The following is a 16,424-nucleotide window of genomic DNA, read 5'->3' on the forward strand; positions in this document are numbered from 1 at the left end:
TCACAAGTCATATATAAGCTCAAATTCCTGGTTTCCTTGCTTGCCTGGAACTGCAAAAGCAGGGTTTTCTGGCACCTGATGGTTCCGGATAATGGTTGTTGGGACTGCATTTGGTTTGGTGGCAGGACAATTTGAACAGACCTGTGTAACCCTGAAGAAGAGTAACAAGATCCTGTTTGACAAGATCCAGTTGCCCTTTTCCACTTGTGGCTTATTCTTCTCCCCATGCGCTCTCCTGCGTTGCTTCCGCACTTGCTGTTTTTGTCTGGCATTCCCAACCTTGCCAACTTCTTTCATTCCAGATTCCTCCCCCATCCATGTTTTGATAATTTCTTTGCCCCCGGGCCTGATTTCTGACACCCCCACCCCTGCTTTAAACTGCACTGCCAACTCATCCACTGGGAACTGGCAAAGAACTACCAGATATTTTTGGGTCTGCTATGACTTATTAGAAGCTTCCTTCTTTCAGCTCCTGTCTCTAATTACTTTCTGATTGCCTGGCCCTGGCGTTACTGATCAGTTGCCACTTAATTAGTCAATTCCTGTTCCTTACAGGGACTTGACTATTAATTTCCTTGTTTCCTGTTGTTGTTGTTGTTGTTGTTGTTTTGTTTATTTGAAAAAGTTCCATTTTGCCCACACCCACATAAATTAATGAAAGAAACTCAGTAAGTAAGCACGCACTCTGTGGAAATAAGGAATTTACTCCTGAAGATGTCATACTGAATATTGATAGCATTTGCCAGTAATGTTGTGACTATGTTGAACAGGAAGCAATTAAAGGCAGAAGCCACAAGATGAGATTTTCCCATTAAAGTTGTAGGAAAGCAATGCCTTAGGAGAGCTAACAAGTTGTATTGTGGAAATCATCTTCCTCTCAAGCCCTGCACTCTCTGCTTTTATGGAGAAAAGGAAGCATTAAACTTGTGCCCTTGGGATGGGGAAAACCTTCTCAGATGCTCAGAGTCTACAGCTTCCACCATCTCTGATCATTGATCATGCTGGCTCAGGCTGATGGGAGCTGGAGTCCAGCAAACATCTGGAGGGTCATAGGTACTTCATCCCTGTTGTACACCATGTTAAGAAGCAAAGGAGGATAGTACCCATCTGCCTTTAATACGTGTGCAAAGCAGAGTTTCATCAGGGTCCAGTTTTCTCACTTCAGCTTCGCATGCTGCACTGCCAGCGGCCAGATATATTTCCTCTATGCAATTATGAAAGGTGTCAGAGCCCTGCCCTCCATTGTGTACGTGATCGCCCTTCATGAGGAAAATGTGAGGACGTGAGAAGTGTGTGTGTTTTCTCACTGAGCAATGGCAATGGAACATCTCTTTTTCCTACGCTCTATTCAAGTATTCAGAAACGTGTACTGTTTCTCATAGATGGAATTATTCAGCTAAGAAGCGAGCAGAATGAGGTCTGCTTGTGCAATGGCACTTCCCACCTGCTTTGCTTCCCCTTAGTCTCCCCAAATCTGCTCTGGAGGTTTGAGAGAACCCAGAATGGGGTGAGAGGAAGGAGGAGAGGAGAGATTGTTCCATTGGGCAAGCATAACAGAACAGCCTCCTTAGCTCTACTTTGAATAGATATGTTTTCAGGCTCTTGTCCTTGACTTGGTTTTTTATACTCTCTTTTTAATGCTTGCATTATCTATTAAGTCACGTTGGGTCTGTTATAGGAAAATCCTTGGGCTCACTTGGATTACCAAACAATGACACCAGCCAGGAATAGACGACCCAAACAGCAGCCAGTAGGTCTGGTCTTTATTTAAAAAAAACTGTTGCAACAGGACTGCCACCCACCGCATGGGAGAAGCAGGAAGAAGCCCAGAACACAGGATGGCTCCCACTTTTATCAGTTTTGCAAAGATACCCACAGCACCCCTAAAATTACGTCATGGATACATCACACACAGCTCACAAATTGGGAGGCTCTGGTGAAAGAAACCTTTGTCAGGTTTGTCCCCATCCTTCCCTTGAGCTCCACCTCACACCCATCAAGTGAGACAAAAGAAATATTTACAAGTTCCTGGTTTCCCAGGCCAAGTTAATCACACCTCTTTGCCCCAACCCAGTTCCTAATCCATTCCGGGATGGTTTGCCATTGTCCATGGGGTGACTGCTTGTCTGGTACCCATTTGCCAGGATGCCAGTGATTATCTCTTGTGCAAGAGGCTGCTGTGTACCTGAGCCCAGTTTCAGGGATTATGGCTGCCCACATCCCAGACTCCCCCATTGGTAGCCATTCCTTTCCTGAACAGAACAAAGTTGGAATGGAAAGAGTCTCCTCCAGCACCATAATTCAAAAGCATCAATTCCTTGGCGATCAGCCTTCTTTATGTTCCAGCTCTCACTTCCATACATCACTACTGGGAAAACCATAGTGAAGAAATAAGAGAGACGACACGGGAGTTGAATACAAGTGAGCTGCGCTTGAGCAAGCTAACTTTGAACTACGCAGAGCCTCTTTTTATTAGCAAGATATGCAAAACCAGCAAGATACATTCAGGGCTTTGCCCTTTACACTTATCCAATCCTGAGCCCCCTGGATGTTGCCTAGTTATCTACACAACATGCTCTACCACATCATGTTTCCATTGCAGGGGAAAATACCTTTGCAAAGGAGGTAAAGGTCAGGGCACGGAACACCGCTGAGGAGACAAAAGGTCAAAGAGTGGACATGGCGGCTAGACAAGCTGTGGCTTGTCTTAAGCTGTGGGGGAGGGTGTGTCCCTACACATAGCTTTAACTATTTGGACCTTTGTCGGCAAGGTGATGTCTCTGCTTTTCAAGATCTGTCTGGGTTTGTCATTGCTTTTCTCCCAAGAAGCAGGCGTCTTTTAATCAGCGAATTGTTACATTTTGTAATGTGCAGCAGAGGCCCTTTGAATAGGGATAGGAAAAACTGTGATGAAGTGTTTTGTGGGGACATTTGCCGAAGTGATTGTGTTGATTTTGGTAGTCGGGGTGCGTGTGTGTATGATATCTGCTGGAGGAGCAACCCCCCAATCTTTACATAAATTCCTGCAACAGGTCACTTTGTGTGAGAAACACAACTAAAGGCTTATGCTAATAAAGGTGAGGATGGGCGAGAGGGGAGAGGAGCCATGTACTTGCACATCCATCCCTGCACATGGTGTGTTTTCCCAATGCAGTCCATAAATGGAGGTCATCTGTCATGGTTCAGCCTGCTGAACGCATGTAGGCTATCCCTCCTGGTGTCTGCTCACAGTTACAGCCTGCATATGTTCAACAGGCTGCCCAATGAAGACTTACCCTCATTGTGTGGACAGGGTTAGGGAGGGACTAGTGGACAATGCAGAGGTGGGCAAGTGTCTAACCCCAACCTTCACGCCCACATGGATCTGAACTCCTGAATAAGACTGGTGATTGTTCCCAAACATGGATCCTGCCAATGTTTACATTTAATAAGGGTGAGCGAAGAGAATTTTTATCCTCTTTATATCAATCACGCCTTATTTCTTTACTGCTTAAATTTTGTTTTTGTTGTTTGTTTTTGTTATGAGAAGTGTTATGATCTGTCTGGAAAGCAATGAAATCTAGAATCATTCTCATATTGTCTGGAAGAGAGTAAATTGCCAATAAAGACAACTCTCTTGTTCTTCCTCTTATTAATTTGGCTCCAGGGAGCTGACTGACATTTTCTAGTTTCTGGCAAACAGTCCTGAGAAATGGTTGTTTTTGGGAAAATATTGTACAGTGGTACCTCGGGTTAAGTGCTTAATTCATTCTGAAGGTCCGCTCTTAACCTGAAACTGTTCTTAACCTGAAGCCTCACTTTAGCTAATGGGGCCTCCCGCTGCCGCTGCGCTGCCGGAGCACGATTTCTGTTCTCATCTTGAAGCAAAGTTCTTAACCAGAGGTAGTATTTCTGGGTTAGCGGAGTCTGTAACCTGAAGCATATGTAACCTGAGGTACCACTGTATTGTGAAAGAATGTGGATAATAATTTTACCACACACCTGGCTCCAATGTATGGTTAATGTCTTCTTAACCCTTGATCAGGGGTATGGAACCACAGCCCCTCCAGATATTGTTGACCTGCAACACCCATCAAAGGAAAAAACCATGGCTGGTAAAATTAGGTGGTTAAAAAACAAACAAACCCAGTAAAGAGTAGCATGCCTACCTCTAAAGAGGGGCTAGTGGTGATTGACTAGTTGCTGTTTAATCGTTTAGTCGTGTCCGACTCTTCATGACCCCATAGACCAGAGCGTGTCAGGCACTCCTGTACTCCACTGCCTCCTGGAGTTTCCTCCTATTCATGTTGGTAGCTTCTAGAGCACTGTCCAGCCATCTCGTCCTCTGTCGTCCCCGTCTCCTTGTGCCCTCAATCTTTCCCAACTTCAGGGTCTTTTCCAAGGAGTCTTCTCTTCTGATGAGGTGGCCAAAGTATTGGAGCCTCAGCTTCAGCTTCACTAGTAGCAAACATCTATTAAGGAAAGACTAACTTATCCTGATGACACACTCCTGTGGATGTAGTTTTAAGAAAAGACAGAAGCAATCACCTCATATTTCAGACTCCACTTTCTGCAGGAATTAAATTACACAGATCTACGTCACAAATGACCCTAGGATGTGAATGATAATATTTGTCATTAATCATTCCTTCCTCAAAGTAACAAAAAACTTATCTTACTTGTAATCTTCTTTGTTTAAAAATACATTTTCTGGTAGAAGGGTAAATAGCTAATTCGTTTTGCATTTATGCTCCTTTCGTATGCAGGCAAATCCAGAATGGCTTTAATATTAATTCAAGGACCCTTGGTGTGAGGAGCACTAGATTTTGTCAAGACATACTTTTCTTTCTAGATTATATGACAAAAGTCTTAAAGAGTGCTGCCTGTCATCAGAATGCTGTCGTTCCCAGAGTTTTCAGTTTTGACTCTGGCTATTATTATAATTATTTGAGGCAATGGTGGGGAAACTGAGGCCTGTGGACTTCATGCAGTCCTCTAGGCCTGGTCCTCAGAACAAGCCCCATAACCTCTCCCCAGAACACTCAACTCACTGACTCTCCAAGTGGTCTTGCCTGGGTGGAATGCAAGAAGGTCTTGTATCACGTTTCATAAACTGAATTTCAAGCAACACAGCATTAAACTCCATATAGACAAGACCCACTTGTGTTTAATTGAAAGGGAGGTGGTCAGAAACATAGGTCTGAGCTCCAAATTAAAACCAGATGTTGCAGGAGGGTGTGTCTTCATAGGAAATTGTCGGAGAAATTGTTTAGTTAGTTTCTCTTTCATTGTGCTCATTTAAGCCTTTACAGCTTGTAATCCACTTTCATGAGACTTTGAACAGATTGTTCAGCCAAGAAATAGGTGGATGAGTGGAGAGGGCAGTGTTGTTTTAAGTGTGATTCCATTACCCTTCAGGAATTCCTGGAAAACTGGCAGCATATCTTTTCTGGACAGCTACCGCATTGGTGGACTGCCAGTTCCTGGAAATGAACTGCATCGTACTCCCCATATTGTGCACCCGTGCTTTCAAATGTACCTAAAAAGCCATATAGTACCATTGTGCACTCCACTCCTCCCACTCCATGAGGATAGCTATTATTTAGTATTGTTGTTTATAAATTATTTGATAGCATTGTTATGCATGGCAGTACACAGGGACATGGCAGTGAAACCTCCTAGCATTCTGCAGTCCATCCATATAGTTTGACTATGAATTTCACAACTCCAAGCCAATGATTTGTCGAAGGCACTCGCTTCCATCCTGCCAGCCTCTAAGCTATTGCCCCACACCTTTTTTTTTGGGGGGGGTCACCATTTTAGGATCTGCATAACATATATGTTACTCTGCGGCAGACAGCTGAGAACAACACATTAGGAGCTGTTGAGATAAACTGAAATGCTAGTCAGGTGTTGACCCCCGAATGATGAGCCATGATTCATTCCTTGCAGTTTAAGTAACACTATTTTAATGGCACCTGTTTTGGGTATCTGTTGCAGTGCCCACCCCACCAATAAATGGCACTCTGGCATTCACAATTCCAAGTGCAGCTACATTTTTCTTTTCTTGCTGTGTTGATTCCATGACTAATCAAAAGAGGGTGGAAAGAGATATCAGTTTCAAATGTTTCGTTTCTTTTTGAAGGAAACAAAATGATTTTACCAATACAAAACCCTAGATTTTATATATAGATTTATGCATGAATGGCCCATCTGAAACGATGGTTTCCTTTATTAGTCATAAGCTCTTTCTTAAAGAAAATGTTTTTATTAAAGATTTTCTTGGGTTACAAAAGTACATGCATTGCCTCTGCTTTCAGATCATAAATCCCTTTCTACAGCTCGGTTATATTTGATGTGAGACGTTAATGTTGTAGACAGCATAAGGCTGAGGCGGAGAGAGTGGGGTAGTAAACTTTCAGTCTTTTACATAGTATATGCACAGGTTTTTGTGTCAGGATCACGTGGGTAGGTTCTCCTTCTATTCATTTATTAGTTTTCATTGGCGGTGAGTGAGATTGGGGGGCCTTCAGCTGACTGCAGTGAGTTTTGTTTGTGTGTGAGAGGGGATGGTGGTGGTTGGGTCAAATTAGCCATATTGATTCAAACGCTGTCAGTGGGTTCTTGTTGTCATCTTGTTGGGCTGTGTGTGTAATAAAGGGGAGCCACACTGGGGTGAAGTTGTCCTCTTTTGTTTGACCCTGTCCTAGTTTCAAATTGGAGATTAACTTTTCTAGTACGGCTGTTTCCCATACAGTGTGTGTGTGTGTGTGTGTGTGTGTGTGTGTGTATAATTTGTTAAGTTTACTGAGTAATAACCCCCTAAACCCTGATCTGCCATGTGGGGATGAGGAAGTACCGTACTTTTCACTCTATAAGACAAACTGTTTTCCCCTTAAAATCTAAGGGGAAATGTCTGTGCATCTTATGGAGCGAGTGTGGTCCCTGGGGCTGGCGAGGGGGAACCCGGGCTTCCCCCGCCAGCCCCACAAGCTCAGGGAGCAGCGGGAAGGCTGCGCACACCTGCTCTTTGGTGGGGGAAACCCGGGCTCTGTAAGTGGTGGTGGGGAGGTTCACTGCCAAGCAACCCACATACTGAAAGCACAGTACAGCACATGCTAATACCAGTGGTGTTTGAAAACCATCCTGTTTGGGGTGAGAGGTCTGATCCAAGAGCCCCTGCTCTGCTCTGCCAGTCTAGAGCCTGGTGCAGGGAGTGGGGGGAAGGTGAATTATCACTGACACCATCTTCTGCCCTCGCAGTTGCTGATTGCAGAGGCGGATTTAGGGCAGTGCGGGCGGTTCCCTCACAAAGGACACCGAGTCAAGTGTGTACCTTCCAGACATCTTCCCAGAGCCTAGGTAGTTGGCGCTTGCTTTGGGAAGGATGAGGGCAAGCTCTAGGACCCTGCCCGAACCCTCGCGTCTCCTTCCCAAAGCCCATTGCGTTACCTGGCTTTGGGAAGGCAGTGTGAGAGCTGGGTGTGTGCGTGCGTGCCAAATGTTGGCATTGCACAGGGTGCCGAATCACCAAGGTGTCGCTGATACCGTTATGAATCCACTGCTCTCTGCTACTACAGCCACAGTTTGTGTTGCTCTGCTGGTTATTGTTCTTTTTACATTCACAAAAAGCAATCAATAAACTCAAAACAGGCAGAAAGAACGAGAGAAGGAGCACATGTTCCAAAGTGCAAACCAGGGAACACATGCACATAGAAATAAAAGAGAGTGGCTTTCGTTCTACAGCAGGGCTGGGGAAGGTGATGTCTTTGTTGTAATGTGTTAACTCCATCTTTGAACTTTGTGATTTACTGACGGCACACTCCTGTGACAGCCCTCCAGATGCTGTTGAACTACTACTCCCATCAGCCCTAGCAAAGCACAACCAATGGCCAGGGATGATGGGAGTGGTAGTTCAGCAACACTGGGAGACTAAAAGTGTCCCCACAACTATTTTACAGGAAGGAACAGAATATAAAATCTGAGGAATAATAGCCATTCAGGAAAAAAACCACACCTGTGCAAGGAATGCTACAAAACCATTTCAGACCTCGGAGTATGAATTTTTCTAATACATATAGAATTTGTCCTTTAGAGTGAATAATATTCAAGATCATCCATGCAAATTCTTTATGACAAGCCTATGATGAGAATTCCTCCCCCTCTGTGTTTCTATGCCAGCATTATCCGCCAGAGGGCAACATTTTAATTTTTTTAAATCCACAGCACCTCTCTTTTCTTTCTTCTGAAAAAAGGATTGACAATTTTATTCATTGTATGCAACAAGGTTTGCTAACAACAACAACAACAACAACCACCTGAAGTTTTCCCTTACATCAGCATTACAAATCAATGTAGTTAGTTTTGTATGTTGTTTTGTGCTCAGAAGTAAGCACCATATAAGAGTATCGGCACCTCGTTTTTAAAAGATTATTTTTTTCTACTTGATATAAGCATAAGTAATATGTTGCCAATGTTAATCAGGATATTTTTTATATAAAAGAACCTTCTAATAATATAGAAAACCAAAAAAATTGTAGGATTAACCTTTATCCAGGAAGGTTAATCTGAGCATCCAGAATCTTGTTAGATTTGTCCTCACATTTGCTGGTTTGTTTATTAATTTATTATGCAGCCTTCTTTTCCACCAAATGATGCTCAAGGCAGCTAGCAACAAAAATATAAATAGTATAAAACTGCCATAAAATAAAATAAGGCAGATAAAACATCAATAAAAGTCAGCTTATGGTTGCAAATTGTCAACACTGGTTCAGAGGAAAGAGAATTTTCCAACAGTGTGGTGGCGATTTGCTAATCCCTGTGTGATGATCCTAATATTAATATTATGTGTGTACCCACCCCCAAGAAAGACACTCTTTTTGTGCAGGCAGAGTCTGGCTCAGTGGATTATTTTGAAATTCTCTGAGTTAGGTGAAGATGCTTTATTCCCTCTCTCTCAAAGCTGGACAATAATTACAGAACTCTCCCATTTTCTCATTCTCTTTTCTGACTTCTAAATCCTCTGTGATTCAAGAGAGGATCAATCAAAAATGATTTCTTAAGCTATTCCATGAAGCACTTTTCAGATTCTGATAAGCTCTTTTTTGAATCATTCTCTGGTTCATAAAAAAAAGATACTAATGAGACCAATTTAATTACCATACCAGCTGCTACTCCTTTTTTATTCTTCCTGTATAGTGCAGAAAAGAATTCAATGTTTTAAGTCCTTTCACCTGCATGCTGAAAACCCCACATATTTTAATATGTGTATAAATTATAAAAAGGTGACTAGTACCCCACACGTTTTGTTCTTGTCGTCTGGAGATGTAAAGAGATTAACTGCGTGAGTGAAAAATCATGGTGCTTTATAAACGTATTAGAGCAGCGGTTTGGAACTTCTGCTCCATGGGCCTAAACAGGCCTGCCTAGATTTCCCAATTTTGCCCATGAGGTAATCTTGGCACCAACAATGCTCAGAGTTGGTGGCCAATTTCAAGACCACTGCTGTTCCTTCTGAGGAGCTTTTAATCTTTAAACTAGACTTGGACTGGATAGCCCAAGAGAACAAAGAAAAGGCCTGCCATGAATTGGAAAGTAATGAAAATGGTGATGGAGGAAGGATGGAGCCAATGTGTTCATCCACATTCTCCCCAAATATATTTACAGTCACCTAATTGTGATGCCCGCATAGGGCTTCAATTACTATTTTGAATAAAATCAATCAACTATTCCAAGTTCACAGCTATGTTTTTATAGGTTCCTTTATTTTAAAACAATCCTTTCTTTCCCAGTTTTTGGCCGTTGTATAATAATGTTTTTGATTAATGCTTATCTCCATTGACTGTGAGGGATTAAGGCTGCCTGACCAGCAGCTAAAGGAGATTACGAAGGCTAGGCTGCTAAATTGATGTTTAAGGAACAAGGTAGCTGGGAGGGAGAACGTCTTTCACACTTTTGTTTGGCGCTTCTTTTATTCCATGAAGATCAAGGGAGATTGAGCTCTTAATTCACCAGGGGGACTGGAATAGAAGGCAGCTAAATTGTGATATTTTTATTGTATTAAAAAGAGATTGATGGAAGGGTGGTGGTGTTTTTTTTTAAATAAAAACTAATAATAGTGGATACTTATATTTATGGACCAATTCAAGCCACAATTGACCACCAGTGAAAGGGTGTGTGTGTGGAGGGGGCGGTACCAGTGATACCTCTATGATTATTTTTTTAAAAAATTCACTGTTTTCCTGCAATCTTTTCACTTTGCTAGGTGGAAGGGAGGGTATAAAACTGTCAAAGGCTTTGAGGGGAGTATGGTACTTGAGAATTAAACATTTCTTAAATGTGAAGTTAGCGTGGAATCTTTGGACAATCTGGAGAAATAAAAAATAATACATTTTTTTAAATGTTACTCATTATTAACATAAGCATTACTCAGGAAGAGGGGCTACACTCCCCCAGTACCCAATTGTCATGGATATGCCTAACTTGGTACATGTGAGTATGCTTATGTTTAGGGAAGATGGTATTAGTTTTATAGCCATAATGATATACTCCTGTTAAAAGTTACACCCTTAAAAAAAAAATACCTTGACATCTTGTCCCTTGGAACAACTTGGAATATGAATGGTGAACTCCTACATCTCTGTAAGTCAATCAACACATAGACCTTTAAACACTGGATACCGCTCTGTAAATTCCAAGCACCATGGAGCATCATGTGATCTGGGGGTATAAATAATAAAATTATTGTTATTGATGATTATAAGCAGATGGAGGCACTGACAGTATGGTAGGAAAGTATCCACACATTTATTTATTTATTTATTACCTTTACATGTAACTGCACATTTTCTCTCATGGTCCTTCATAAGCAAGAATATATTTTTGAAAAATTCTCTTCTATTTTTAAATGAAAGTCCACATTCATTTAAAGAGAAGGTGCCAGGCTCTCTGTTCTGTAACTGGATTTTGATTTGTGTTTGATGGCTCACGCTCAAACCATTTGATTGGTTAACAGCCACGTAACATTTACATCTAATCGTTTGTATATAAATTGCACCATGTTAAGAGCAAATTAATGGCATATCAAAATAAAACATTGAGATTTGCTGCGTGCATATGCTGATCAGCGATTCTTTGACTATTCCTCCAGGCCATGGAAAGTGTGACTGTGGAAAGTGCAAATGCGAGGACGGTTGGTATGGTGATGCCTGCCAATACCCAACGACCTGCAACCTTACGCGGAAGAAAAGTAACGAAATGTGCAAGAATTCGCAAGATAACATCTGCTCAAATGCAGGTGAGGTTTAATTTTGCTTTGTTTTGATGGATGGACGCAGGGGTAAACAGGAGACGCTTGGGTGATCTGTTATGTGAGTTTGAATTATGCGGATTAACTCAAAGAGGGGTTTAAAGGAAATGTGCAAGAACTGGAATATTTTGAGAATCCAGCATAAATGAATAGCACAAAGAATTAATTCCCAGTGAGCATGCACAGTGGGTTGGATGCAGCTGAAGATTGCACTGATACTTTGCTTTGTTGCAATTAAATTTGGGCTGGCTGGAATTTCTGTGTTGCATCAGAGCTATATCCTTTGTAGAGAAAGTGCTGGTCCAGATCTGATTATTAGACTGTAGAAAAAGTGATGTCTGGTGGGGGTGGGGTGGGGTACTAAACCTATTGTGGAGGTTTGGAATGAAATGTCCAGTTCTGGAGCCACAAAGTTCTATAAACAATGACCCAGGCTTAACTTGAGATCACTAGGCCCTTGTCCACCTGTGACGATGTCATTGGGGGCATGATGGCCTTCAGTCTTGCAATGCTCCTTTTGACATGTATGTGGCTCTTGATTCCACAACCACCCCTCACATGTCTTAGAGTGGAGCATCCAACTCCATTTAGAGGGCTCTACTCTAGCACATCCCATTGTTATAAATGAAGTAAATAATAATTTAATATCTTGCAGACATGGATAAGGCCATGAAATCATGTTGCATTCTAAGGGATTAGAATAGATTGCCTTTGACATTCCTTCTTGCACTCTGACTTTTCCATGTTGTCTTTGTTTCTGGTTCTAACAGGAACTTGTCATTGTGGCCGATGTAAATGTGACAATTTAGAAGGAAATGGATTGATCCATGGTAAATATTGTGAGTGTGATGACCGAGAATGCATAGATGAAGAAACAGGAGAGATGTGTACAGGTAAGTGTATTTACGGAGATGGAGAATTATGGCAAGTGTTAATCAAATAATATTGATGTGGCATTTGGGGGGGATTTTTGCATGAAAGGGCTGCACTCCAACACTATCTATGATGATTGCATTCTATCAAAGCCACTGTTTTCGATGGGATTTAATCACAAGTACTTTTAGACAGATTGGAGCCCAGGTAGTGAATCCGGAAGCTAAGCTCTACCATTTCTCTGTTGCCAAAGGAGGCATAAGCTTTCAATTTTTATTTTGTTTGCAGAGTTTCTGCCACATGGAGAAACTTTTTGATAGGAGCAGTGGTTGTGAATAATGAGAGGGCTGCATTTTAGGAAGCAGGAGCCTTGTAAGACATCTTGTGTTAGCCAGGTGTAAGGTTAGCAGTTACAGAGAATAGAGGGAGTATGATGTTGCTTTAGGCCAATAGGTAGTAAGAATATTACTCCGCTGAGGCAATTTGAGGGTTACAACAGTGAAAATTAGTATCTTGGTAGGCTCCAGTCCACATAGCATGACAGTATGAACACTTACTCCATTCCCTGTGGTCATTATTTCGAAGAGGTTTATAGCTGCAGAGGACTCAGCAGAAAGCAGCAACAGTCCAGTCCATTCCTTCACTAGCAGGAGTAATTCATCTCAATACAATAAATGGGATTTTGCACAGTCTTAAACCATGGGTGTGCACGATCTTGGGCTCCATGATCACTGCAGATGATGACAGCAGTCCCAAAATTAAAAGACGCCTGCTTCTTGGGAGAAAAGCAATGACAAACCTAGACAGCATCTGAAAAAGCAGAGACATCACCTTGCCAACAAAGGTCTGTATAGTTAAAGCTATGGTTTTCCCAGTAGTGATGTATGGAAGTGAGAGCTGGACCATAAAGAACGCTGATCGCCAAAGAATTGATGCTTTTGAATTATGGTGCTGGAGGAGACTCTTGAGAGTCCCATTGACTGCAAGAAGATTAAACCTATCCATTCTGAAGGAAATCAGGCCTGTTCACTGGAAGAACAGATCCCGAAGCTGAGGCTCCAATACTGTGGCCACCTCATGAGAAGAGAAGAGTCCCTGGAAAAGACCCTGATGTTGGGAAAGATTGAGGGCACAAGGAGACGGGGATGACAGAGGATGAGATGGTTGGACAGTGTTCTCAAAGCTACAGACATGAGTTTGACCAAGCTGCGGGAGGCAGTGGAAGACAGGAGTGCCTGGCCTGCTCTGCTCCATGGGGTTACGAAGAGTCGGACACGACTAAACAACAACAACAAATGCACGATAGTGTGGGATAGGGCTTTTTTCTGCTGCTACTTTGGTACATTTGTCTCAAGAACAAAATTTGAGGAGATAAATTCATTGACAATAAATAGATAGTTACCAGAAAAGAGTAAAAAAGGAAAACCAACCAAGTTATTGAGAGAGTAATTCTCTTTTTTTTTTTTTTTAAATGCATTTTTATTGAAGTTATACACAAAAAACAGATATATATGAAAATACAGAGAAAAAATTACAAAGAAAAAAAAGAAAAACCACACATCCGAAAAAAGAAAGACACACAATCTGAACTTCCCTCCATCCTTTTGATAAGTATCAAATATCTCCTTCCATTACGTATTTGATTTTCAATCTATAGTCTTAAATTCACTCGCTGGTCGTATTGTTCTAACCCCGTCAATTCACTTTAAGCATTTATTCCAATATATTTCCAAAATTTACTCCAATTTTTCAGAAATTTCTGTTCATCCTGATCTCTTATTTTACCTGTTAGTTTGTCAAGCTCAGCATAGTTTACCATTCTAATCTGCCAGTCCTTTATGTTGGGGATGGTTTCCACTTTCCAATATTGTGCCAACATAATTCTCGCTGCTGTGGTGGCGTAGAGGAATATCGTCCTATCTTCCTTTTTAATTTCTTTATCCATCATTCCCAACAGGAAGGCTTCAGGCCTCTTGGGAAAGGTATACTTAAATATTTTTTTAAGTTCATTATAAATTAATTCCCAAAAGCCTTTCACCTTTTTACATGTCCACCATAAATGATATAGGTCACCCTCCACCTCGCCACATTTCCAGCATCTCTTATCCTTTAATCTATACATTTTGGCCAATTTCACAGGGGTGTGGTACCATCTATATAGCATCTTCCAGATATTTTCTCTCAATGCCATACATGCTGTGTAGAGAGTAATTCTCTACTTGAATTATGCTGGAGGGAAAGAACTGTGTCCTCTGCACACCCAGTCCAATAGTAAAGGTGGAAACACACAGCTTGAAAACTGTCCAAATAGCAGAAAAATACTCAACATGCTCCCAATATGCCTCTCAAGTTGAGTTGGTGAGACACCCACATGGTGGTGAGCCAGTCTATGCAGACTGAACTGGGTGTGTGTCTATCACTGATTCACCCAGTTGTTGTTTTTTTTTAAAATGATTGGCATAAAGTAAAATTTACATAATTTCATTTCTTAATATCTGTTGCATGCTTGGGGAGTCTGAAGATACCCAGTGATAGTAAGGAAGTCCTTAATAGCTTTGCAGAGAAGACAGAACTTCTCCCTTCTTTGCACTCTGCTAGGCTTGGCTGTATCTTAATAACAATAATAAAAATTCAGAACAAATATACTCTTGCACATGCTCAGCCATCTACATTTCATGATTTTCTGTAAAAATGTTCTTAAGTGTCCATGTGGTAAGTCAGACTCTCCCTCTCCCCCAGCATTAGCCAGTGCTTAGATGTAGGCCGGCATTTATTGCAAGTTTCAGAAGAATATTAGGCGATTGTCCTAATGACTTTATTGTATATAGACTCATTCATCAGAAATAAAGCAGCCCCTCCAGAATGCTAGAAAACAATGAAACGATGCTGAGATTTCTGCAGCGGTTATTACGAGACCAATAATAAAATTGCTCCCGTCCGTGGTGGCTATTAGTTTTATGAATCCTCATTCAAAATCTTCTTAAAAATGAACTGAACAATATATATTTTTATAAAGACTATCTTTCTTCACTGTCAACATTTTGTCTTGGGTTAAGGCCATGGAAAGTGTTACTGTGGAAACTGTTACTGCGAGGCTGGTTGGCATGGCGATAAATGTGAACTTCAGTGTGACATTACCCCATGGGAGATCAAGAGGAGGTGCACATCTCCAGATGGCAAAATCTGCAGCAACAGAGGTGCGCCATTCATGTACTGTTCTACATATGTTGATCTCTTGGAGCTAGACTTTAGTTTGTTGTTGTTTCAATTAACATTTTGCATTGATCTAAGATTACATGGTATGGTGAAAACTCACCTGTTGTTAGAAAAGTGTGGGCTATGTTGAACCCCTGAAGCCAAGTCTGTTTATTTTATATCATACTTCTATACCATCCTTCACATATTCCAGCAACACAGAGTATTAAAATAAAATATAGGGAATAATGCCAAGAAATATCAATGGCACGAGTGGAGTACAACACACTGTCTTTACGTGCACATGCAAACAAACAAACAAACAAACAAACAAACAAACAAACAAACAAACAAAGCTTTATTGTCCTTTATTGTAATTATTTATTTTAACCTATAATCTAGGGAACATTTGGCTCCCAAGATGTGGTTAAACTACAAATTCCATCATCCCTGACCATTGAGCATGCTGACTGGGCCTGAATCTACACTCACCTGTTTAATGTTATTTCCCCCTATTAGAATATTAGATGCGTCATTCTAAAATGTCACAGGGCACACTTGTAAATTAAAACTTTTTTCACCTTGCCCTCCCCCCCCCATTTTTGAAAGCGCTGTTTCTCTCCTTGTTGCTGGTTCCTTTATTTCTCTGCTTCGCCCATTTTAAATCTTTCTCCCTCGCTCTGGGTCCTTTGTTATCTACCCCTCGAATGCCATTGGAGGGGGGTCAGAGTTCGAATGCAGTAAAAAAGAAAAAGAAAAGGAAAAACACTTAGAACATATGAGCAGTGTTTCAGTGATAGAGCAGCATAAAATGATTAAAAATGAAACGACAAGGTAATAACACATTACAAACGTAAAAAGTAGAACGGCATGTGTCCATCTATGTTATCAAAACCATTCCTTAACTCTTCCTTAATGTTAAAAGCCATGAGTGTAGATTCGGTTGGATAAATCCATCAACCTCTGATGGATGATTTTGAAGGATTGGGTCCGGCATCACTTTCGTTGTGTGTGTGTGTGTGTGACAGTATCCATACCATAGCTGTCAACATTTTCCTTTTTTTAAGGG

General features: G+C 41.4%; 1 protein-coding gene across 1 annotated transcript in view; it reads left to right on the top strand.

The window, feature by feature from the left end:
• The window catches only part of ITGBL1 (integrin subunit beta like 1), a 133,012-nt gene that overhangs the window by 43,095 nt on the left and 73,493 nt on the right, over positions 1-16,424 (top strand). Inside the window, exons 3-5 of the mRNA XM_083501259.1 lie at positions 11,129-11,275; positions 12,058-12,180; positions 15,217-15,357. Of these exons, the coding sequence (XP_083357385.1) occupies positions 11,129-11,275; positions 12,058-12,180; positions 15,217-15,357 (411 nt within the window). The remainder of the gene's footprint in view (positions 1-11,128; positions 11,276-12,057; positions 12,181-15,216; positions 15,358-16,424) is intronic.

This window comes from Podarcis liolepis (assembly GCF_965112155.1).
Source record: "Podarcis liolepis genome assembly, chromosome: 4".
NCBI classification, from domain to species: domain Eukaryota; kingdom Metazoa; phylum Chordata; class Lepidosauria; order Squamata; family Lacertidae; genus Podarcis; species Podarcis liolepis.